We start from the raw sequence: 26576 nt of genomic DNA on the forward strand, positions 1-26576 counted from the left end.
CATTCCAGTAATTGACCCTTTCACAACCACAGATAAGTTGGATGGGTCATTATGGGCTGACTTGATGCTCTGCTTGTGATCTACTCCACAGTGACACGTGTCGGCTGTGTTTGCAGTCTACTGGCCCAGATAGGTGTGTGTTGTGTCTGGCCAGCAGAGTGCTGTCCCACATTCACGCTGTTCTTCATTCCCTGAGTGACTAACACATTGACAGCAACGGGTAAGTTAATGGATATGTAATGGTCCAGTGGGCAACTCCATCCAAACAGTGCTCTAAATACTAAGAAAGCTAGGGCTGTTAAAATCAAAACAGTCACAATAGTACAATGTTTGATGATTGTGCTGTTTTTAGTTTTGTTTCTAACAGTAAATGCGAGTCATCACTGATAAATCATCTGAAACATCTGACTTAGGTGCAGGAAATATGTAAAGTTTTTGCATGTCATGAGGCAATTAACTAATTTTGCGCTCACCAGTCACAGTTATTGTATTCTCAGAATGGCAAATAGAAACAGCCGCTGCAATACTAAATCTCTTCTCCAAAAAGGCATTTTGAAATAGAGTGATGAACCACTCAGACTGACAAGCAGGTTTTCGTTTTATCGAATGCTTTTTTTTCCTGGTCGTATTTCATTGTAGTTATAAAATGTCATTACAAACTGGGTCAGTCCATCCGTCTGGTCAGAGGATGAATGCATTTTCGTAGCTCTAATACCCTTTTGGTATTATGAAAAAGAAGTCACACACTCCACAAAAATAGAGATGCATATTTATATTTAATTGCAAAATATAGAGGAGAGGCTACATTCATAAGGAAAACAGTAACATACCATTTATGGCAATATGTTCATATTGTTGCATGTCCAACAGGTTGGTCTATATGGTACACATGCACTACAGGAAGTATTTGTCACCCTTTAAATGTGCAGGAAAGTTTTCAGTCAGTTCATTTAAAGGAGTGCAAATGCTAAGGGAGCACATAGATTAAGTTGTTTTTTGCAGTCATTTTCATAACATACTGTACAAGTCAAAGAATATCTATATAGTTATTCTGAGTATTGCATCATGCTGAAAATAGTTTTAGGAAATTTGCACAACACATTTTCAACAGATCCTGTGAGGGTTGGGCTGACTCTATTAATGCACTGCAAACAGCACTGGGGCACCTGTGTTTCATATTCAGTTTAATGAAGTGCTGACTGCTGATTATATTCCATATTTTAGCAAATGAGTTATGCAATTTCTATTTTAGTTTGCCATTTCAATCCCTTTTAAAGTAGCACTTCTGAACTTCGCAAATGCAGATAATGAGTCATTGCATCAAACTTTTTTAAGACCAATGTTCATAAGGAGTCCAAACAAAACAGTTAAATTTATGATTTAGTTCAGTAACATGGCTTAAATGAGGCCTAATTAAACAGAATATTATCTATGAATGATTGGTCCAAAAGGATGCACTGAATTAACCATGTGCAACAAGTTGAATAGAAGTGACAGCAAATCTCCACTTCTTGAACTGAAAGCAAAAACAAACCCAACCCTGTGTTATAGTCAACATTTAATATCACATAGAATACCTGCAAGAGTTTACAATACACAGGATTATGCAATATCAATATATAAGTGCAACTTCTTATTTTGGCACAGTTTCAGATATTAAGTGGTCACTCACTTTGTTGTTCGATGTAAACACAAACTACCACAACAGGTCTAATCTCTGCATACAACAGTGTCTATTTTACAAAGAAAGTAGGATGAGTGGTGGCAGAGCTGGAGAGTCACGTGATAATGATGGTTTTCTCGTTATACTTTTCTCAGTGATGAAATATAAGAGATCTCCATTACAGAGTCTTGAGTAAATCCAGTCAGGTAAAGTGTGCTGGACTTCTACAGGGGAGGCAAAGTATACAGAGGATGTCAGCCACCTTCTATTGTAAATACATAAACATTGCAGTGAAGAGGAAAAGCTGGTTCAACGAAAGACAGTGAAAATGTTGGCAAAAGTATTCTTCCAAGTCACTGGTTTGATGCTATTTCACATTTACAGTCTGACCCAAAAAGCATCAACCATCTGCTGTAATAAGACTTTCCTCCCAAGAAAAACAAAGAGAAAAAACCTGCCTCAACAGATCGTTTGTACAAACAGCTTGTTATGACCCATATCTACTGCATGCTTCATTGTGCAAGCACCCTCTAGTTGTCAAAGTCTTGTGATGTGAGCGAAAGGAAGAAGCAAAGTGATGCTGAATCACAGAGTCCAAATGGGGTGAAGGTTGGGGTGGATGGATGGGTCCACAAAACTTTTGAGAAAACATGTGCATTTTGAACCAATAACCCTGATACTTCCATAACCTGACTATGTTTTTTTTTTACTCCAACCATAATGCAAAGGTCCTCCATTTTAACTCCAGATTTTCCTCTAAACCCAAGGTGTGCTTTGTGCCTACACATAACAGGAGGTGTCAAATATCTGTGCTATATTTACTGCTGCTCCTATAGTTCATATTTATTAGGGCAGGGAGTAAAAATGATGGTCGTTCAGGTTGGAGGACATATTGGTCGGAAAATATGCCATTTATATCTTTTAATAAAGACAGCAATAATGGTTATGATAAATGGTTAGCATTATGAAAATGGATCTCAACCAGATAAACAATGCATTTTCCTTTAGAAATATGCATAATTTTAGGACATCTGTAGACATTCATCTGTCCTCAGTTTTTACGCACTGTGTTTTATCTCAGAGTATTCGTCTTAAACAAAAATTTTAGAGTTTCTTTATAATCTGAAAATCAAGTTACAGTCACTTTGCTTTTTGGATTATTTTGGTGTTTATGGTCATTAAAGTCATTTTTGGGCAGTTGTAGGTCTCAACTCAGAAAATTTTTTTGCAAGATCAGATGGTTGTAGTATTTTATGTAACTTTATGTTACATGTCATCCAATGGTCCCATCTTTAATCATGCTATATGACTGATGTGCATGACTAACTTTAAATAAATAACAGAGATAACAGATTATTTAATATGTATTGTGATAAATATCATTATTGCACGATATCATTTTATTGTGATACTATTTTCAGACATATCGCCCAGCACTGAGCAGAGGTAAAACACTTAGCTTATCGACACCAATCTCCTCTCTGTCCAGTGCAGTCCACAGAGACACATATTATCTACAGGGATTGCATGCATGGAGCTGGTATAGACAAAGGAAACAGTCAAGCATGTCACCCCATCTTTGCAGATTCACAGTATTAAGAGATGATGTCAGAGGGTTAACAAATGATCTACAGTGTAGGTCCAGTATCATGTCCACTGTGGTCTTCAAATTTTGTTAAACAGACCTCCGTTGGCCTTGCGCATGAGCCCTGTTGACTATATCCTGGTACATCTTGGACCTGAGAAATCGTGGGTAGGAGTCTTTCTCCATGAGGCTGTAGATTTTTGCTTGGGCCTCGTTGAGGCTGTTTGGAGTGGGATCCGCCAGGCTCTCCTTGGTCCTTTCCCTGGTGCGGTAGTCAAGGTTTATCTGTTAGGATGAAGACCGAACACATCTTTTTAAAAGTTATAGTCACACTGAAACTGAAACTGAAAAGTAAAATCAAGTTGGAATGCCAATGTGTCTTGAGTCTGATAGTTTGTTCAGGGTAAGTAAAAGTTTGATGGAGCTTAAGAAAAGCTGCAGAATTTTCCATTTGTTAAAATAAACTGTGTTTTTATTTCTCCTGTCCAGGAACTATAATAGCTTTTTTGCATTAGGGCTTGTCTGCGCAGGACAATGGGTGGAATTAGTGATGATGTTTTGGGGACCAGGTCAGAATGAGCCAAAGCAAGTGACTTGAAAATGTTTTGTATTCTGTTAACAATCAGTGAAGTCTTCACCATGTTGTAGAAAGTACTTCTAAAGTCAGTCAAGTAGGGCTTATGGAGCAGTTTAACAAGACAGAAGTAGAGTTGGTTCCTGTTCACATCCAGCATCGATATGTGTCTTGGATGATCTAATCTAATCCGGTGACATTCAAAGATGATCTGCATTGTAACTACTCAACTGATGTCCTCTGCGTAAGTACATAATCATTCTCAAATCATGTAAGCTGGCTTTGTTCACAACGTCTTAGAATTTAGAAAAGCCCATGAAGTCACATTACAAAGAGGAGTCTTCTTCACAGACTAGTCACGGGAAATACCTGAGTGACTGGTTTAAAGTGATACGTTTGGTTTTTGCAAATGGAAATGATGTATGCATTTATTTGCATATAGAGCTGAAAGAAAGATCCAATCACAATTAGTGAATTGCATGTGGGGATGCATTTCAATGCCATGTGTGTATTTAGGGCTGATATGATATGTCCCTTAACCACTTAGCTGTTGGGCCATCCAACAAAGAAGGTTTTGTAGCCTACATAGATTTAACTAAGCCTTTACCATAGTGATGTTGGAAAATGCTTATGAGAATTTGCTTAGTACTGAGATAAATGTTCTTTTTCTTTATGTGAGCGGTAGAAGTGACTGGACAATATTTATTGAGTAGAGTCAAACAGAGAACAAAACAATGCAAAAAACATATTAGTTATTATTCAAAATATGCTCTACCTTTCAAAAGTTTGGGGTCACCCAGACAATTTCACATTTTCCATGAAAAGTCACACTTTTGTTCATGTGCTAACATAATTGCATAAGGGTTTTCTAATCATCAATTAGTCTTTCAACACCATTAGCTAACACAATGTAACATTAGAACACAGGAGTGATGGTTGCTGGAAATGTTCCTCTGTACCCCTATGTAGATATTCCATTAAAAATCAGCTGTTTCCAGCTGGAATTTACCACATTAACAATGTCTAGATTGTATTTATGATTGATTTAGTGTTATCTTTATTGAAAAAAATGCTTTTCTTTCAAAAAATAAGGACATTTCTACGTGACCCCAAACTTTTGAACAGTTAGTGTCTGTATTGATGTCTTCATATCTAAAGTCATCTATTGAATGCATTAAGACCAGTTACACTAAAACACACCTCTCTTGGTGCCTGAACATCGATGAACTCCTTAAAGATCTTGTTGGCTTTTGACACAAGCTTGGTTGAACTCTTGAGTTTTTTGTACTCTTCGCAGGCCATCCAGAACTCGATATTCTCGTCACTGAACTCTGTCTTGAGAAATGTTCGAAATGCAGGCAATCCATCTGGAAAGAACAGATGAATCAGAGAATAAAAGGAGGAGGTAAAAAAGACAGAAAAGAACTGCAGCATAGCTTCCTGTACTGCAGCTGACAACTCCCTTTTAAATGGATGTTTTTCTTATTCCTTATTTAAACATAGAGTAGCTTGGTCATATGATACATGATAAAAACCCCTCATGCTATGTTGATATTTTTCCAGGATGTACACAGCCTTGTACGGGAAAGCAGGAAATGGTCTCATGATTAGAACACAAACAAGTCAGAACAAAATGCTCCCACAAAGAGATCTCTCTTTTTTGTCTTCATTCATCAAGATAAGTGATCAATTAATATACTCTCTGTTGAGGTTTACAGAGGAAGAGCATGTTTTTCTGTGGCCTTGTGTCATGTTGACATGCTGTTTTCTAACCTCCTCATTTCTGCTGTTTATCTAACAAAGCTTGGCCAAGCAGAGGGGTTGGTTCATTACTCACACTGGAACATATATTCTCATGAGTATACAGCAAAAACATGCAGGTTTACATTGACACAGGGCACATACCGGTCTACTGTAATTTGTCCTAACACACGGGAAAAGCATTCATGTCTTTAATGTAATATCAACAATAGTGGACCTATAAAGAGTAAAATCATCTGCCTAGTTCTTCAATAAAAAGAGTTTGCATCTCTAACAGAATTCGAATTTGTACAGGAAAGGCAGACAATTGCATTTTAAAGGTGCCATGATTGTTACGAGCCAAGTTCAGTACTAGTTTATCACAGTAATAGGGTAATTTCTTTGGTTTATTGAACGTTTTAAAAACCTGTTGGATTATTTGACAGGATGTACCAATTCAGAGCCACCAGCAAGTGCAGGACAAATACTGTTAAAGTATTAAGCCTGTTTCATTTAAAAAGAAAAGGTTGTTAAAGATCGATGGCTTGATGGGCATGTGCTGTTCACAGCAGGAGAAAAATGAGGCATTAAAAAAAGTGAAGGCTGACTTAAGGCAAGAACTGAGAGTAGGATAAAAACTTTAGCTGACAAACTCAAATAGCCTTTCTGCAACTTAATGAACTGACGGGAGATCACCCAGAGACTCCAGCTTAAATACATCAGAACAATTAGGAGCAGCTGGGAGTAACAGAGACAATGCAGGGCAGCTGGGGCAACAGAAATCACTGGAGACTCAGGAGAGATCATGTGGCACTTTGGAACCAGCCATGCTGTTATTTAAAAAGCACATTTTTGACAAGCTAAAAAAGATTACCCATATGCTCATCTAGAAATGCTCACATTCAAAGTTGGTTGCATGTTACTCTGGAGCCTCAGCTACGATGTGAACTAACTCTAACCCTGACGCAATAAGCTTAAAAAGCACAGCACTGTTGATTGTCAACTTCACAGAGAGTTCTTGTACTAACAAGGTATTTAAGAGCAGACAGTGTGTGCAGGTCAAGACCCCAGAAAAAAACACACAGCTTTACACACATAAGAACTACACAAGAATGGATTCAGGTGTAACACACTATTCCTCCTTTAAAATCAAATTAAGGCTGGTGTGAATGCAATAACCTACCAAGGGAACATTCAGTACTGTGTCTCTATTGCTTTGACATTACTTGTGTTATGTATGTGTCTCTGTGAGTGTTCATGTACATGTTGTTGTGCACCTCTCTAATGCTTGGTCAATTGAAACAGGATACACAGGTGTGTCACGCTATCTCCTCCGACGGAAGGCTCTATTCCTGGCTCTGTAACAAACCATGTTTTCCCTGGGCATTATTACCTTTATAGTTTTTATATGTCAAACCAATGTGTTATGTCACAACCTCAGTCTGAACAAAACAGAATGTTGAGGAAGCAGCTTTCTTTCATGTGAGGCTGGATATCTCAAACCCATTAGTTAGCACAGTGTTTGACATGATGGAAGTAATCATTTGGACAAGACCTGTGTGAAACTAGTCTTGGAAGCACAGAGTGAAACACTTTCAGTATGTCTAAATTAGAAACAGATAAAAAACATTCAAAGTCTACACAGACCACAAATCATGAAAATTTAATCACAAAATAATGTACATGGATTTTGACTTCACATTCAACATGGGTGTAACTAAACTCCAGTGCAGTTTTTAGTAGAATATTTTATTTGGAAATGAGTGAATTTTAAAACAAACCAGTCAAGACAGCAGCTGGATTACCAGGTATATCATCAAAATATGTATCTGTATATGTGATGTTCTCACTTTTGTCAGCAAAGGCCTGCTCTGCTTCACACTTGGCAGACGTTGAAGTTGTTTGGATGACGGGTCTAATATTTTGCCTAAAAGTTGCTTTCTGCTTTGCTTTCACAACTGTCATCACAGCATGGGAACAGGCATTAAGGACAACTGCATGGGGCCCTCAGGCTGTTAGGGGCCCCTGTGGGCTGACAAACTGTACACCACAGAGTATCTCACAATGTGGCAACTGTGGTGTTCTGAACAGGCATATAATAAACAGGCACTGCACTGGTTCTGATCATACAAAAATTCTCAGAGTGTATTTATGGTTTAACACATTCATCATTCAGCAAGGGATCACTAGTTCCTGCTTGTCTAATGTGACATTTCAAAATCAAAATAACTATGCGAATTATATGAGGAAACAACAGCAGATTAATTAATGATAGACATTAATTACTCCACCAAGGAACGTGGTGGAGTTATGCCACAATCAGCATTGGTTTGTCTGTCTGTGTGTTTGTCTGTCTGTTAGCAACATTACTCTGGAACGAACAAACAGATTTATATGAGATTTGCAGAGAAGGTCAGAAATGACACAAGGACCAAATGATTCGATTTTGGCAGTGATGCAGCTTATAGTCTGCATCCACGGATTTGTTAAAGATTTATGTATCATTGCAAGATAGTCACAGCGTCACTCTAACTATGACAAGTGAACTGTCAAGGCTCCCTCCTCAGTCCCTGCCTCAACTCCCTCCTGATCACCTCCTCCTCCTCACCTGGTCTCCACTCACTCCCTGCGGCAGCTGCCTGCAATAACCCATCACCGTCATCAGAACTCTGGGCAGCTGTGATGCAGCACACCTGTTCTCCATCTCCCTCCATAAAAGCCAGCTCCACACTCAACACCCTGCCAGATAGTTGCTTCAGCTCCAAGCATCTCTGCTGGTCACGCTGCCTGGGCTCCTCGGTCACTCCTGTCCACCACCAAACTCTGAACCAGCGTTCACCTCTGGAGGAGGAGGTGTCTCGTCCCTGCCTGCCTCAGCCCGTCCTCGCTGCCCCAGCCTCTGGATCTCCAGGACTGCCATAACCACTCTCTGCCGCTCGCCCACCCCAGTGGAGAACAAACCTGGACTGCCGGTCTCCGGTAGCCTGTCTGCCCGCCTTCCAGTCCGTAGTGAGTTCCTTAGTTAGAGTTTTTCCTGGCTTTAGTTTCATGTTGATTTAGTCCTTAGTTTCAGTCACTCACTCCCCCTTAGTTCTGTTGGCATACCTAATTTGTAGCAAAATAAAATTAATTTCTGCCTGATCCTGCCGTGAGTCTGTGTGTTCTCTGCCTGGGTTCACCACCTCCCCGTGACATGAACACTACATCAGCTGCCTGCTGATGATCACATGATTGTGATCCTACTACAAATCCACCGTTACGGACTTATCAGGACTTATCCATCAGAAATGGTACAAGGAACAATTGATGAAATTGTGGGGGTGTTTCTGAGTCCCATCAATTCCCGCTGCCCGCTACATATTTAGGTCACGTGATTCGATATCCATACGTAACGTACACATGCATAACACACGCCTGTGCTTAGCACAAGATCATGTTGTTTGTGGATACATCTATATTAAATGGACACATTCTATGTTGCTGTGATTTCTGATCATCAATAACTCATGAATAAATGCTCCACTTCTAAAAAAAACCAACCATGCTGCATTTCTGACAATGCCATATGGAGGAATGAACAGCCTTGGTGGAGTACTGCACTCTCTGAGTGCTTTTCTGGTTCCCTTTGTATTTGTCAGGAACTTGAATATTGCAAACTGTTCTTTATATGTGCATATAATTTTTTGGAAGTTGTACCACACTTAGATCATTTTAGTCTGATCTTAAGATGCAACAATTATAATCTTGATTTATTGTTATCATGAGAGTCTAGAAATTGGGTTGATCCATCTAGAATTGTTTTGAGCTGGTTATACTCTTTTCTATTGGACTGAAAATGTATGTCAGTGTTCAAAAGAAGCAGTCAGGCTGGTGCGACCTAACCTGTAACATACTCCATGGGCATTGCGTTGACCCATTATTTCTCACTTTGTACAGGCATCTTGGATATGTGTCAGTATGACATGAACTTTCACTTCTTACACTTTAGTAATCAGTTTATTAATCTAAAAGCACAATTAATCTGACAGTACAATGTGCAGTTTTCCGTATATTCCATTTTTATTATTTGCCTCTTTGAGGCTCAGCAAAACACGTGCATCTTAAAGGTAAAATGGGATTGGCCTGGCTGGAAAATCAGATTTTAATTGATTTGAGTCCAACAAGGCCGATGTGCTCTTTAATTTGTCGGTTCAGTAAATTTGATGTCACGGACGCTACATCACATAGCTTGTTAGCAGATAGAAAATAAACACATGACCTGTTGATGTGTGTGAGTGAATCTCTGCCAGAGTCTGTTTGGTCTGAGAGGAAGGTCAAAGAAAAGTACACACCTCATTATGTGGTAATGAGTCCTCACAACACAGAAATGAGACTCTTACATAAGTTGGGCTTGGAAGGAAGGACAATAGGCTTCATTTGTACTGAGTGAAAAATAGAAACTATTGTAGAGACAGCAAAAGATTGTTTTGTTGACGCTGGCAGCCTTGTGGAATATGAACTATTCCCCCTGAAAAATCCAAAAATCTAAATGTTCACTTACATTTGTGAGAGATGAGCTGATCAAATGATTCAGACCATCGAACAACTTCATCCGTTGATAGTCTGATGGAGAGAGATAAAAAAAAAGGGAGCTGCTTGAGTCAGATGATAACCAACCACTGTGTTTCATACATATTTAACACAGGAAGGAAGTTTATGTATTATTGAAAGACAGTCGAGTTTAATGTATAATGTATCTTCTGATCACAGTGGTTGTTCCTTCCAGGGCTGTAAAATACTTAAAATATCTGGTTGCCTTTACAGAATGTTGACAGGAGGGAGGAGAGGAAGAATAGATGACCTATGTTCACATTTTAATGCTGTTGACGAAGTATTGAAAACACGGTGGGATCCTGCACCATCTTGGAGATTAAAAGAATGCATTAAGATTATTTCACTCCTTCATCTTGGTAGATAGTATGTGGATCATCAGGCTATATGTTAAAAACATTTTTATGAGCGTGAAAGCTAAATAACTGTATTTTAAACATGTAAAACCATTGACACAAGTTTCACAAGAAGCGTGCATGATACGATTAATGCACCCTACTGGGTAACTTGGCATAGAAGTGAATCGACTGATTGGGAAATGAAGAAGGATTTTCAATCTTATGAGTCTCAAGATGACCAAATGTGACACCTTTTCATTCAGTGGTTTTTATTTAATTATTTTATACATTGTAGATTAATACTGATGACATGAAAACTAGAAAAGAACACATATGGAAAAAGTGTTAATCTTCAGTATTAATCTACAATATGGAAAATAATACAAATAAATAAAAAGTATTGAATGGGAAGGTGTGTCCAAACTTTTGACTGGTTGTGTATATTGTTGGTGTGCAGACTGACACAAGTGCAATAAATTCCACTCAAAATTCAAGTGAAACCTAAAGAATATTTCAAAGGAAACAATTCCCCCTACAAAAATTTTTAAATGAAATTTGAAACATGTAGCCAGTATGGTGTCTAGTAAGTTTTTTTCACACAACAGAAGGTTGAGTCCCAAAGTTTAGTCCCAAATAGCCTAGGCAGGATGTTACAGGATTTTTCTTTGTTTTCTGGCAGACTCACTTCAGACACCTGGCTGTGGTTTCATGCGCGGGAGGCAGGAACTCAGAGAAGTCATTGTAGGAGTCAGATTTGTTGGACAGGCAGCCTAGTCTGGTCTTCATGGTGCAAATCCTGCAGAAAAAAAGCACATATTTTCACAAAGGAAATGTACCTTCCATGTTCACAGGCAGCACAAATAGCTGTTGTTTTCCACCCCCAAAGGAAACAAAACTGGGATCAGTGTGAAAAAAAGAATTTGCTGCAAAAAGTATAGAAGTACAACTCAAACTGCTTTAACAGAGTTGGGACCATCAGCAGCAAACTGTTGTTTAGGACTGACGGTGGCTGTAACTGGAGACACTTCAGCACAACTAAAATGCATTTTCACTGTAAGCTCAGCACCATCAAGAATACTGCCGTCAAATTATAGCTGTTGCTAAGGTGGATAATCGTATGTTTTGGCTGCTGTTTGTTTAGATGTTTAGACTATGTATAAGTTCTTAAATGTTGATGGGAGACCTGCTAAATAAACTGATCAAAAAGATACAGAGGGATAAGGCCAGCTGACTGGACAAGATAGGAATGAATCTGGACAGCAGATGTAACTCCATATGCAAAACACTGATTCAGTAGGACTCATTCAGCATGGAGCTTCAAACATCCCTGATACCACAGTCTTTTTGTTTGACTGTATTATGCAGATTCGAAAACCTCCAACACCATATTACCTGATTGAGTTCCCGAAGGAAAACTACAAATGAATGCAGCAATGATTTTTCGCCTTTTACCAGCATTATCCAAGAGGCATTCTAATTGTACAACGTCATTTTATTTCTGTATTTCTGTATGTACTTTATGTAACAGCATACTGATAATTGTACTAGGGCATTTCAGCAGCTAGATGAGATCAAAACGAATACACAGAGCAATAAAAATATACTAGCTGGGTTAATTTATTTGTTAGAATAAACAGATTGTTTCATGTTTATTTATATAGTCTGTTGCATAAATTGCCTATTATTGCATAAAGACCGTTTTAAAGAACCATTGTGATTTCAATGTGATTTAAAAAAAAACAAAAAACTACTTCTCTCAAATGGAGATTTGAACGTGCTGAAGCAAACCATATCGCCATCTCTTGTCACTGTCTGTCCCGTCTCATTTGGACACTGCTGCTGTCATATACAATTTGTCAGTGTTCTGCCTCCGGGACACATGGGCCACTCCAGATGGGGCCTGGTTATAAAGACGCTAAATCAAATGCCAAACATTTCTTTAAAAGTAGGTCTATTTTGCAGGAAAAAAAAGTGGAGACCATAAATTCATGCTGTTTCATCAATGAGAGACCTTAACATATACGCTACCGTTCAAAAGTTTGGAGTCACTTAGAAATGTCATTATTTTTGAAAGAAAATCATTTTTTTTTCAATAAAGATAACATTAAATGAATCAGAAATCCAGTCTAGACATTGTTAATGTGGTAAATGACTATTCTAGCTGGAAACAGCTGATTTTTAATGGAATATCTCCATAGAGGTACAGAGGAACATTTCCAGCAACCATCACTCCTGTGTTCTAATGCTACATTGTGTTAGCTAATGGTGTTGAAAGACTAATTGATGATTAGAAAACCCTTGTGCAATTATGTTAGCACATGAATAAAAGTCTGGGTGACACCAAACTTTTGAACAGTAATGTACAAGCAATATACAATATTCATCGTAAAGCATCATAGAGCAGCCAGTTAATGTAGCTTAGCATAAAAACTGGAAACAGGAAGCTGCCATGTTTTGAACAAAGACAACAAATCTACATGCCAACACTACTGTTTACTGAACAACTACGTCTCTTTGGCCTCATCCACACAGAAATCTAAGTTAACTGGCTACAGCTTCATATTTACCGTATTGATGTTAGTGTGGTATCAATGTTTTCATCTACGCTAATCTCATAATTTCTTTACTCTAATAAGAGGAAACCCTACAATGTCAGCTTATTTTGTTGCAGTGCTACCTTTACTTGATGCCTCGTTGGCTTTCGTGACAACTCTGTTACATAAAAGTCTCCAGAGGGTTCTAATGGGTGAGGACAAGCTTGAGAATGACTAAAGCAATTTGTATGTGTCTCCTTGTAAGCATTGCATTTGTCCATTCACCTTAAACAACAGCTGCTTCAAAAGTATTCCTGTTTGACATTGCATTGTCTGGGATGATAGCGCAGCAGAGCAGTGAATTGTTTTTTTTTTTTTATTAATGTTTGAACCTTGAATTGGGAGCCAAGCATAAAATGTACTGTTCATTAGCAAACAGAAAACCACTGGCTGGAAATAATAGATTTCATCAAGTTCATGAATCCAAAGTTCTTTAAATTTCCACTTTGTGTCCTCTATCCACCTCTGACAGGGTTTTATTTATCATCTGTTTTTGGGTTGCACTAATGTATAAGCTTTCTGGTATTGCCTTTTAATGTAAATTGTTTTGCAGTTTGCTTTGTCATCAAGTGTGAGAGCTAAGTCAGTGAATTAAATAGATCTCCACAGAGAAGAACATCAGTTCATAGCACCATAAATCACTCCTGCACCTGCACTGTGTTTGGGTTTTGGTGATGAGTTAATGTTTTATGCGCTTTTTCAAAAGCTTTTCTTGCCCCAACAAAAATAAATCTGAAAGCACTGGAGGTCTTTGCAGCTTCTTTTAGATGCGCTGTAGATGTGACGCAGCCTGCCCCAGAAACACCCAGGTTATGTGTGGGATGTTATGGATAAAACCGATGCACTGGACTGGAAGAGTAGCTTGCGTGTCGTGTGAGTCATAATCTGAAGATGCACTACTTTTGCTAATGAATAGTTATTTTCAGAGAGGCTTGCGAACACAATAGGCAGGGCTATTTTGAGTGTGGCACATTTTAAGAGTTTGAGTTAAGCGGAGTTCACTGGTGAGGGCTGTTGAGCTTTACATTGGTTGTCAAGAAGGTTTTAAAAGAGTGTTGTTGGGATGACTTTTTGATACAATGATGGCAGCACCACCAACAATAACTCTGACACTGAACATATTATTCTTAGAGACTCTTTACCTGTTGGTTAAAGGTCATCAAATCACCAATTTTAGTCACATTTCAGCAGTTTCATTATAGAGATTGGAGAGAACCTAGATGGAAAATGAGCTTTTAATTGTGGAGGCTTGCTAAGTGTTGCCACATTTAGCTGTTCAAGAGCTTCTAATGGTATCACACAATCACCCTCAGTGGATCACAACCAACCACATATAATTTCACATCTTCTGAGAACGACTGAATAGAAGCTCCAGAAATGAATCTTCTATAATATATGAGCTGTTCTCTGAGGACCATGAATATCTGTACCACATTTAATGGCCTACTAGCTTGTAAAATCAGAGATATCTTGGTCTGTATTGAAGTAATGGATGGACAGACCGACTCACTATCCATGACTCTTCATATCTTGTACTGCACTGTAACTGCATGGGCATTTCTGTTCCTTTGTCTGATGTGCTTTATTTAGTTCAGATCTTGTCTTTTTGTGGTAAAATATATCATATTGCCTTAAATTTATATGTACACTACCATTCAAAAGTTTGGGGTCACCCAGACAATTTCATGTTTTCCATGAAAACTCACACATTTATTCATGTGCTAACATAATTGCACAAGGGTTTTCTAATCATCAATCAGTCTTTCAACACCATTAGCTAACACAATGTAGCATTAGAACACAGGAGTGATGGTTGCTGGAAATGTTCCTCTGTACCTCTATGTAGATATTCCATTAAAAATCAGCCGTTTCCAGCTAGAATAGTCATTTATCACATTAACAATGTCTAGACTGTTTTTGTGATTAATTTAATGTTATCTTCATTGGAAAAAACTGCTTTTCTTTCAAAAACAAGGACATTTCTAATTGACCCCAAACTTTTGAACGGTAGTGTATGTTTTGGTATATCTTGTCTTAATGCCACATGTAAAGCTGAAAGAATTGCTTTGGTACTGAAAACTGCACCAGTGAAGAATAATCTGAGCTTGCATGGTCTTATCCTTGTCATTGTCAAATGATAAGGCTATGCTCTTTAAGCTGCTTTTCCTACAAAACAGTGCCTTTGTGTCGGCATCCCCTTCCATGAGTGATAATGAGTAAAAACTAGATTGTGCAGATTGCATTTGAATGCAAAGCAAACACATCTGGTCATGACTTCTTATTCGACAATGATACATGGAAATTTAAATATGAAATTCTGCCACTCTGGAAATGGAAACCAGCCTTTAACACACTTTAATGGCCACATTTCATCAGGTGAAAGTCGTCACGTGAAGTCAGTGAGAAGAGACATGGTCATATTGATAGGTCTGTTTAATGCATGCTAATCTGTCAATACCATGACAATAGATCTTTCCCTGCTGCTATCATGTCTTCTCTGCTCGTCTCTCCTCCTCTATTTTGACAAATCTCTGTCTCCGTGGCTGCTGTGAGCTATATTCTTTGTCTGCAGTATGCTGCAGACACGTGCTGTTGCTGAGCTATTTATAAAAATCTCTGACAAATCCATGTAGTCAGGAGGAAGCAGTGCATGTTCTATTCAGCCATGCAGCAAGGCCGACTCCTGGAGGAAAGAGGCTAAAAACAGCAACAGCACTCTAAAGTCTCAGATATACACCAGTACGCATCATGAATCTCAAAGTACGGACAACATCCGCCAGACCTCGAGAATGTGAGATGCCTGGTGGGGTTGTTGGATTAAGAAGTTAAAATCTAGATCATGGAAGTTGTGTCTATGTGTGTGTGTATGAATATCTTGTTTGATGTTACCTAACTTGGTGCAATGCAGGTTTTGAGATGTCTCTGCCTCCATGTCCTCATTTCTGGATGCTGACAAGAGACTCTGCAGTTCTATACGTTAGATGTTTGTATTATCTGACACACTGCAAAGGGGGTTTGAAACAAAAGCAGTAACGAATGGATGAGACTGATTTATACAAATCAAATTGACATTAACGTGCTCTGCAGAATCTACTCCTTGGAAATAGTGAAACACAATTGCCAGGTTTCAGTAAGTGGACAGTGTCAGTTAAAAGACGACCTTTATATGGCATGAGTCAGTGCGCACGGATGCTCAGGTGCACATATCTGCAGTGACGTTGGTGTTGACGTTAAAGGCAGAGGGCACGTGTGTGTGACAGGTCATCTCCCAAGTTATAAAAAGAGCATCTTAAGTACAGGTCACATCCCTGCTCTCATTCCCACAGAGCACAAGTAAAAACAGCAACTTGTCGAGTCAAAGTTTTAGACATTTGGGCTGTGCCCAAATATAACCAAATACGTTTTTACCCTTTTACTTCAGGCCAATCTCCCAACATGCCTCATACTGTTTATATATAGCACTGTAGTGTGCTACAATTGTGCCAGCATCTGAAACAAAGCTTATATTCCATGAGAAAAAAAGACACTTACCAGTTATAGTTACAGACAGTTACAGGCCATAATACTAGTATTCGTTCCTTACTACCATTAATGGAAAGTTCAAAAATCCTCATTAGGGTGGCGGGGGGCTGGAGTCTATCCCAGCTGACTTAGAGTGAAGGTAGGGGACACCCTGGACAGATCACCAGTCTATCACAGGACTACATATACAAACCAAGACAAACATTCACACCTACGGACAATTTAGATTCACCAATTAACCTCAGCATGTTTTTGGGCTGTGTGAGGAAGCCGGAGAACCTGGAGAAAATCATTGCATATACAGGGAGAACATGCAAACTCCATGTAGAAAGATCCCAGGCCGGAATGCGAACCGGGGATCTTCTAGTTGCAAGGCAACAGTGCTAACCACCAAGCCACAGTGCACTGAAAAACATAAAATAGAAAATATATTTGTTTTTATTTATTTATTTGTTTGGATGGGACAGTGCATATTAATGAACATACAATCTCAAAATACTTTACACAAGGTTGCTGTAAATACGCCAGATTTAGCACAAGGCTAATTTCCATCCGTTGTCTCAAATATTTAAAAAAAAAAAAGTCAATGAAATATGTGCTTTAACCTTACAGAATTTGTGACTAATAGATATACCTTTACTATGAATCCTCTCATCTAAATCTAAGTAATGCACTGAATAAGCATATTTCCCAATATGTCAGCTTATTCTGTTAAGTTTCAGTGAAGTCATTTAACAAATATTCTGTCAAATACATTCCCTCTGACTTCCCTTTGAAGCATCCCAGTATCACCGGACTCCTCCTGCCTCCCCAGAGCCTCACACATCCAGAGAGAAACTGTCTCTCACACATCCGTTAATTAATGAATCCACGAGCTTGTTAATTAACTCACTCACTCACTGTCGGCCTCTGCTCCCCCTCCACTTTTTCTCGCAGAGTAATTTGCTTGTCTTATCTGTGCAGAAGCACTGAGCTGTGTTGGGTGCTTTGTCTCAATGACACTGTGTAACCTTGCTGTGTGGAGTTCTTGCTCCTTAGAGAATGAGGGGTCAAAAAAGCTCAAACAAATGATACACAGGGAATCATCAAGTTCCTCGGGAGGTGTTTTCTAAATGCTGACTGTGGCAAATAATTACACAGTTTGCAGAAAAATATCCAACAGTATCTCTGAATATGCTACAGCAGATTAAAAATCTACTACTGTTGTGTTATATTCATAAGAGAGAGAAAGTAAAAGAAACAAAAGAGAAAAGCATTAGCTTATTAAATGCCAAAGATTATCACAGCTGAAATGCAACAAAAGCAAGCAGCAGACGTGGTTGTTTAAATCCCCAAAGCACTGGCTATCGCTCAATTTTTGTTGTAATTGCTGCCAAATGTTTCAAGAAGTAATGAAATTAATTGTCTACATTTTCCTCTCCATTCATTCCCAGAGTCCGGTTTGGCTGTTTGCAGGCTAATTAAGATGCACTGTGATTCAGATGACAAGTGATCATGGGTGAATGAACAGCAGTTGAGTTTTGGCAAACCGTCCATGTCTCCTTCCTCTCGGCCGCCAAACTGTCAGATTTGGGACTTGAGTCACAAGAGCACAACTGTGGTCTTGCACTTGTGTGTTTGTCGGTGTGTATTTATGTAGTGTGCTCTTCCCTGACAGCGGAAGTCCAATTGCCCACAGAAGTATGTGTCAGCCTACGATGTGTTTGCAGCCTTTACCAGTGACAGAAGGAGAAGTCATGGCTGATTTGGGGTTTATTTCTGTCACCTAGAGATGTGTGTGCACCACAACTAGGAGATCCAGACACACCTGCAGCCCAAACAGCACGGCTTCTACCTTCTACCCAATAAAAAAAAGAAGCCACAAAGTGAGAAAGAAAATTTGTAAAAGTGAAAATGTATAGTTTTTATCTGTTCAGTTGTATTTATTTTTCTTGTAAAGCTTCTTTGGGTGTCAAGAAAGGCGCTTGCAAATATAATGTATTATTATTAAAATGATAAGCCTTACATAACAGGATATCAGATCTTTTAAATGAAGTAGACTGGAAAACGTTTTGGTTCTTGCTGTGTGTATTTTCCCAGAGCCAGAGGATCCTGACCATCGCTGTTTGCAGCAAACAGTCCTGCCGAGTCAAGGGCAGCTCAGAAAACGCTCCTGGGAATGCACAGTGGATGAAAAATAATGCTAAAGACCTTGTGTCAGCCGTAAATGATGACATGAGTCAAAGCTGCATTTAAGTTTGATAATTACTTTTGCATTGTATGTTTGTTTGTTTGTATTCTTTTTATTGACATTGGAGTCATCTTTTCATTTAATTGTGCAAATGTTTTCAGGCAGCTTGTAGCATCTGTTCTGATAACTTTTTTCCTCATAAAAACTAAGAGACCACGATGAAAACAGGTACTTGAGATGAATTAAGAATCCTGGTTGTGACTAACAGCTGCACACACAGTTGTTTTGACTTTGTTGGGAACCTTGCTGATGTAGCAAAATCAGCAGAATTGCACTTGTCTTCTGTTTTTTTTATTAACGGGACAGTATAATGAGCAGTGCAGCAGTACTGACACGCATAATAGGGGGATTAAAGATGTGCATCTAATTCTACACGGCATTATTTTATCAAGAAGAATATATATATATATACTGCTTTGCCTTTGTTTAGTCAGAAGTCTGCACACACTTTCATTATTTGCCACAAAATCAAATTAAAAAATGGTGAGTGTTCAAAATATTCCAGAGACTTATTTAAAATTTTTCTCCATACATTTCCCCCCATGACAATTAGAATTAGTTACGTAATATTCCAAACAGTCAGTTTTATTTTAAAAACTGCTTTTAAAAATAAACGGAAGCAATAGGCTCAGACACAGATGATTAAAAAACACTTTAGTCAAGGATTTAAAAACTTTGTCCGGTGAGTCATGTTCCTTACAATGAATCCTGTTCCATCACCTCACTGTTCCTCAGTCCTCTGAGACTTCCTGTGAGGACACCTGAACACATTATTCACCGCAAGAGTCAACCTGGGATAAAACTGCCCAGGGGCTTTTCGGCACATAATGCACAGATACTATTTTCATCCACTGTCTCCTCAGAAAGGTACATTCATGTGTGCTTAGAATAATGTAGCTCCCCTGCTTCTAATATATTTATTGTGCATCAGCATAATCCGTGTCCACTTCACAAACACCAGCAGCTTATAATTTAATCTCCCAAAGAATACAAATGCACTCCGCAGTCCTTACAAGGACATGGTACATTATCAGTCAATGCAGCTTGTTTGGCAACCTAAAAAAGATTTCCCATTTGCTCTACAAATGTTGATAACTGTATCCTCTTTCTACCAAGGTAAAGACATTTTGATTAATGTTACTGTCCTGCTGGAAGGCGCTTTGCTGTTGTCACTTTTGTTGTCACATGCTGCATATGATGTAAAACAACGTCTCTTGTCTATTGCAGAATAACAGCTGACAGGACTTGCCACAGATTATCAATTCATCATTGACTGGTCTTAATATATGAATGACTGAATGTAAACATGACATTTAAAAGATGTCTTCACTTTAACAGTTGTTATTGCTCGTGTGTATGAATCAATCAAATCAAATCAAATCAAATCAAAATATACTTTATTAATCCTGAAAGAAACTAAGGCATCCAGCACCGTTTTATACTACAATACAATCAGGTACAGTGAGGTGTAAAAGCTTAGCAGATGTACACCACCGTTCAAAAGTTTGAGGTCACTTAGAAATGTCCTTATTTTTGAAAGAAATGCAGTTTTTTCCAGTGAAGATAACATTAAACAGAAATCCAGTCTAGACATTGCTAATGTGGTAAATAACTGTTCTAGCTGGAAACAGCTGATTTTTAATGGAATATCTACATAGGGGTACAGAGGAACATTTCCAGCAACCATCACTCCTGTGTTCTAATGCTACATTGTGTTAGTTAATGGTGTTGAAAGGCTAACTGATGATTAGAAAACCCTTGTGCAATTATGTTAGCACATGAATAAAAGCGAGTCTTCATGAAAAACATGAAGTTGCCTGGGTGACCACAAACTTTTGAACAGTAGTGTGTAAACAATATAAATTATAATATGAAAGATAAAAACAACTAAATAAAGTCCACTTCCCCTACCAGGAATGTGAAAGCTAATCAACAGCATTCAAATGTGCTGTTTCTGCAAACAGCATCCATTTATTGCTCCAGGAAGGTCAATAAAAATGTTATATTTTAAACCTTTTTTTTAAAAAAGCCATGCGTCTGATTTAACTGATAGTCACATGGCTGATTTATCCTGAACCTGGAGCTAGCCCTGTGTGGTGTCAGTTACAAAAGCATCTGTCTGGCCAGCTGATGAGTATGTTGACTAATGAGAAGAAATGTAAATAGTTAAGGCAGCGATCAAGATTTGTAGTTGCTTAGAGGCATATTATGGATTCCTGAAGTTGATAAGGCTTCTTAGTGACGGTCATTTAATTTATTATTTAAAAACAGAAAACGATTATTGCAACTTCCAGCTAAATACTCAAAATCAACCACAATCAGACACAAAACGACTGTCTTTCTTTCAACACAAAACAGTGGAGAACAGCTGTTTTCACACTAACTGTGACAATATGGCATAACTCTTAACATCCCGATACTCTGCATCTGAATATTCTTTTGCACATCTCTGCGTTTACTTGGCACAGTTCTCAAAAGTGACAGCCTGAAACCCAAACTGCTGTCACCCATCTCAGGCATAAAGGGAGGGCAAGCGAGGCTTCCAGTCTACGGCCATGTGTTTGACTCACAACTATGTCAGATTACACTCAAGTAAATCTGCCTGCCAGTGGCTGGACAGCTCTATTTAAAGCACATGCGTGTTGAGGATGATAAGGGCAAACCACTGACTTCCATTAGCTTCTGGAGAACATTTTGCCCGGTGATAAAATTAGAGCTTGTCATGTACTGTAGGCTAAATCCAAACATGATGAGATGTGACTGGACTGAATGGGCTTTTGTGTGTGCCTTGCTAAATTTAGCTTTTGGGGTAGTGTTAGGCTTCATTACCGACTCATTATTATGATTTTGGAATGAGTTCGGCAAACTGATGCAATGAAGCAAAGAAAAATAAGCCTTTTTGATATTTTGAACTGGAAGCAAAGCTGTCAGAGCAGTGACAGAGTTCTGATAAGATGGAGGAAGCGTTAAAAACAATCTGTCATTTCTGTGGCCGCCTGAAGAACAGTGAAACGGCTGCAACATGTTTGTAAACACCGTGAATATTGCATTGGATTAGGACACGCAACCAGTCACTCTCACCACCTTGTGTAAAGAACCCTGTGATGCAGGTTTAGCTTTAGTGATTTTTTATTTTCTTTATTTTACCTGAGCCTGTTGGTCAGGGTGCTAAAGCGCTTTGTTCCTTTCAGCTTTAACCGCTCAGCGCTACAGACTGAGTGCATGTCTCTTATCGCTCATCCCGCCTTTAGCCATTTATGTAATCAGTTTGTTCCAGGGATTTATTTTGAATTGCAGAAAAGGGCTTCACTCTGCGGCTTGTCACTGTGTCTGCTGAAAGCATTTCTCCTCTGTGGGATTTTAAACTGTTGTTGTAACAAGCGCACCCTGACTTTTACCGCTGAGCTACACTGGTGCACTTCCTCACTTGTTTGAACTGCTGCATGTGGTGACAATACTGCTGTGCACCATGACAGCAGACCTACAATCCTTTATCTCTCAAACACTTTCCAACAGGATTTGTGTGCTGTTGTTTTAACCCGTAGTACTAGTATTTGTTTTGGCAAAACTATTTACTACATTTGAAAAACATCAATAGGAACTTGTGTCCCTAGAGTCAGTGTTCTGGTTCCTCTGGTTAATCGGCAGACCTGGATATCAAAGATCTCCACAGAATCTATTTTCTACCAAACAAAAGATCCCATGATGAAAACGGAGCTGATATCGTGTTTTGCAGATTACGAAAACTGCATTACCTCTGTTGTGATGTACTTGCCTGGGGGCAGAGAAAACACTCAAATCATATCGATTTACAACTAGTACATTAGCAAATAAATTTAGCTGGAGATGTAGTGCCCCTTGGATTACGCTTTTTTCAGTTGACATTGTTTTTTTTGTCTTTCTGAGCACTAATTGATGAAATAGGTGGAAAATATGAGGAGAGATCAGAGAGAATGACACGCAACAACAGTCCCTAGCTTGAGTGGGTGCATTGCATAATATTCACCTTAGACCACTGGTGCACAAGGGCACTCCAGGATTAAACTTTATCCACATAACCAGGTAACACATATTACATGTGTGTGCAAACTGCTCCCTGCAACACCACGTATGCACACTGAAGGTATCTGCAAAACACTCACTCTTTGTGTGTTTTAATTATTTTCCTTTTTTCTACATGAATTACATTCTATTGTTACAGATAGATGTTTAGGGACTTAAAAGCACATTTTGAAACAAGATGTTTTTGCTTTCTTGCTGGGCTGCACAGTGACTCGGTGGTTAGTACCGTCGCCTTGCAGCGTCCCGGTCTGGGCCTGGGATCTTTCTGCATGGAATTTGCATGTTATCCTTGTGCATGTGTGAGTTTTCTCCAGGTTCTCCGACTTCCTCCCACATTCCAAAAACGTGCTGAGGTTAATTGGTAAGTCTAAATAGTCCATAGGTGTGAATGTGAGTGTGATTGTTTGTCTCTATAAGTAGTCCTGTGATAGACTGGTGACCTGTCCAGGTGTCCTCTGCCTTCACCCTAAGTCAGCTGGGATAGACTCCAGTCGCCCAACGACCTTAATGAGGATTAAGCAGTGTATAGATGATGGATGGATGTTTTCTTGCTGTTGGTTTCATGTTTGTAGAGTAAATAAATGAAGCTACTGCAGCTAGCCTAGCCCTTTCTAAAGGTAAAAAATAGTCATAGCAGCACCTCTAAAGCTCAATAACTAAAACTTTATGACAATAATGTGTTCATTGGTCAGCTTTATAGGGGCTAGTAGATTCGTTTTGTGGCTGTAAACACAGTCAGATGTGTCTGCCTCTCTGGTATTTATGTTACTTCATACAGTTCTTATTTGATTTTTATTTTTCTTCCTACGTGCATAACATCTACACAGTTTTTAGCTTTAGTATATACATTCTAGAATTCTTCTTTTTTATATCTCTCTATCCCTTGTGTGCACGGCTCGTATTTCTGTATATTCTGTACGTTTAAAAAGCTGCAGTTTTCTTAAATTTCCCTTGGGATCAATAAAGTGCCCATCTACTTACTTACCATATTTACCACAGAAATGAACACAGTGTAGTTTTGTAATCTGGGTGAATTAAACCTTTAAGTATCATGGTTAGTCATGGACAAGGACATGGGTGGAAGGGTAAGAAGGGGCCAACACTGAAACACAAGTGTTATGGAAGGGTTTGGATACACCTCATCCTGAGGTAGCACTTGTGTGGGCTTCAAAGCCCTACTTCAGCTTTGATAGCTCTGCTGAGTGACATTTACGGGACTGAAAAGCCCTCAGAGCAACAGCATCAAGGGAGGGAAGGTGGGAGGGTGTGAACTGATTTTCAATATACTGACAGGAAATGGTACTGAAAGCATGCGTGAATAAGCAACCACTTAGGGAGAAATTTGGACATGCAGTGTACACAAACAGCATAAAATTAGCTGGATGACAGTTGACAGAAGAACACTGCTATGTGAAGCTTGCATTTCTCTCCTGTAATTGTTGCATTGCTGTTTCCAGTATTAGCCACAAAGACGTCAAATCACTACATCAACAGTGTTTACCCTGATTTGCCAGTAAGCTTCCATTCAATTCTGCACATACTAATCATCTCTGGGAACCATTAAGAATAACAAAGACCTGCATAATGCCTGTAGCTCAGTGTCCACAGCAGAATTACATAACACTCTGTCATCCAATAAATTAATATGGATCCTTTACCTTGAGTCCGGTGTGCGAGAGAGCTGCAGGACTCTTTCTCCCCTTCTTTTTTATTACTGCCTAGCCCCAATGTGCGTTTTGGCAGAACGCAGCCTCCGTCTAGCCAATGCTGGTTTGTATTCGTATGAAATTGGACAGCTCGGGACTGAAGATATCTAGTGTTTCTGATCCCAGTGAGTGGGAGCTACATGCGGCATGCTCATTGGTGTGAAATCGTGGGGGGAGAGAGCAGCCGAGATGGGGAGAGGCAGAGGCAGAGGGGGTGGAATCAGAGAGAGAAAGAAGGGGGAGAGAGCTTTGTTTGCACAGGGAAATCTCCAAGGACAACCCGGAGCACATCTGTGAAGTGGAGAAGTGCTGTTCAGTGATGTGGTGTTTGAAGAGATGGAAGCGTAAATGTGTCGTGCAGGAGGGGAGCTGTGGGTGGATGTAGAGGTCTGAGCTGAGGGTGCTGAAGGCTATGGTTTGGATTTTGGAGAAAATAAAAATCTGCCACAAATCCTCAAAACGACCTAGGAATGATTAGATAACACATTTGTCTTTAATACAATTGTTTAATGATTTTTTTAAAACTGAAATTATTACATAAATTATTACATTTTGACCATTTTAAAACTAAACAAAATAAGTTTTGAGATTTTTTCAACTTCAGATAACTAGAAAGTTAACAGGCAAATTTTACTCCGCCGAGGAAGGCAGTGGATTTATGTGACGATCCGCGTACGTTTGTCTGTCTGTCTGTCTGTCTGTCTGTCTGTTCGCAACATAACTCAAAAAACGGACAAATGGATTTGGATGAAATTTTCAGGGAAGGTTAGAAATGACACAAGGACCAAATGATTAGATTTTGGCAGAGATGCAGCTTATAGTCTGGATCCACAGACTTGCTAAAGATTTTTGTATCATTGCGAGATAGCGGCACGGTGTCACTGTAACTATGACAGCAAGTGAACAGTACATCAGCTGCCAGCTGACAATCACATGATTACAATCCTACTACAAATCCACCGCTGCGGACTTATCAGGACTTATCTGTCAGAAATGATACAAGGAACAATTGTGGGAGTGTCTCCGAGTGCCATCAATTCGCACCGCCCACTACATATTTAGGTCACGCGATTCGGTATTGTTACATAATATACACATGCATAACACATGCTTGTGTTCACCACAGGGTAATTTTTTATTAAAGATTCATCCGTCGGAAATGATAAACTGACTGAGCAGCCTTGACAAAGTACTGCGCTCTCTGAGTGCTTTTCTTGTTTTGATATAGTGAACAATGAAGGATGTGCAATATACAGGGGTCCTCGACTTACGTCGGAGTTCCATTCCTACAGTGTGACGTAAGTCGAATTTACGTCGTAAGTTGCAATTTGGAGAAAATGTAAACAAAGCCATTACATGCACCATGATATCGATCAGTTTACATATTTGTACAACTACAGTAATGAAAACAGTCATTAGCTTACACTGAAACACAATTCGGTAGGAAAATATAGTATGAAACTTGGAGCAACATTCCTTTTCTTCAAAGCATCAGAAGAGTCTGACTTATGCTTGCGAGCCATAATGACGTTAACGAATGTAGCATAATCCAATGTGGCGGCAAATGCAAAGAAAGCTGTCGTATAACTACTGTACAAACAGTATTCATCCGCCCCGCTCGCTGCGTGACGACATCTTCATCCGCTCTGCTCGCCAACTAGTTCCACTGAACAAGTTCCAATGCAACGACAAAATGGTGTACGTTAACCGAGGACCGGACCGTAATCAGTTCCGACGTAACGTCGAAATGACGTAAGTCGAGGACGTCGTAAACCAAGGACCTCCTGTAATGATATAGAACATGATGCAATACCTATTACCACTAAAAGTAAAGTAACAATGCTCTCAAAGATAATATTAAAAACATGTTTTAATTATCAAAGTAAGTGCAGTAAATAGAAGACAGTTCTGTGGATTTTCTGTCTCTTTATGTAATCCCAGACCGGCTCCATGATATTGAGATCAAGGTATT

At 39.1% G+C, this 26576-nt stretch overlaps 1 protein-coding gene across 1 annotated transcript; it reads right to left on the reverse strand.

Annotated features, from left to right (window-relative positions):
- Positions 1-757: 757 nt before the first annotated feature.
- Positions 758-24774, reverse strand: rgs8 (regulator of G protein signaling 8). The gene is made up of 5 exons (XM_023265831.3): positions 24557-24774; positions 11176-11286; positions 10103-10164; positions 5023-5189; positions 758-3533 (listed from the first exon to the last, which is right to left on the reverse strand). Exons 2-5 carry the CDS (start codon positions 11274-11276, stop codon positions 3339-3341), a joined length of 525 nt encoding a protein of 174 aa, XP_023121599.1. The 5' UTR covers positions 11277-11286; positions 24557-24774; the 3' UTR covers positions 758-3338.
- Between the last annotated feature and the right edge of the window lie 1802 nt (positions 24775-26576).

The sequence above is a fragment of the Amphiprion ocellaris genome, chromosome 2 (genome assembly GCF_022539595.1).
Source record: "Amphiprion ocellaris isolate individual 3 ecotype Okinawa chromosome 2, ASM2253959v1, whole genome shotgun sequence".
NCBI classification, from domain to species: domain Eukaryota; kingdom Metazoa; phylum Chordata; class Actinopteri; family Pomacentridae; genus Amphiprion; species Amphiprion ocellaris.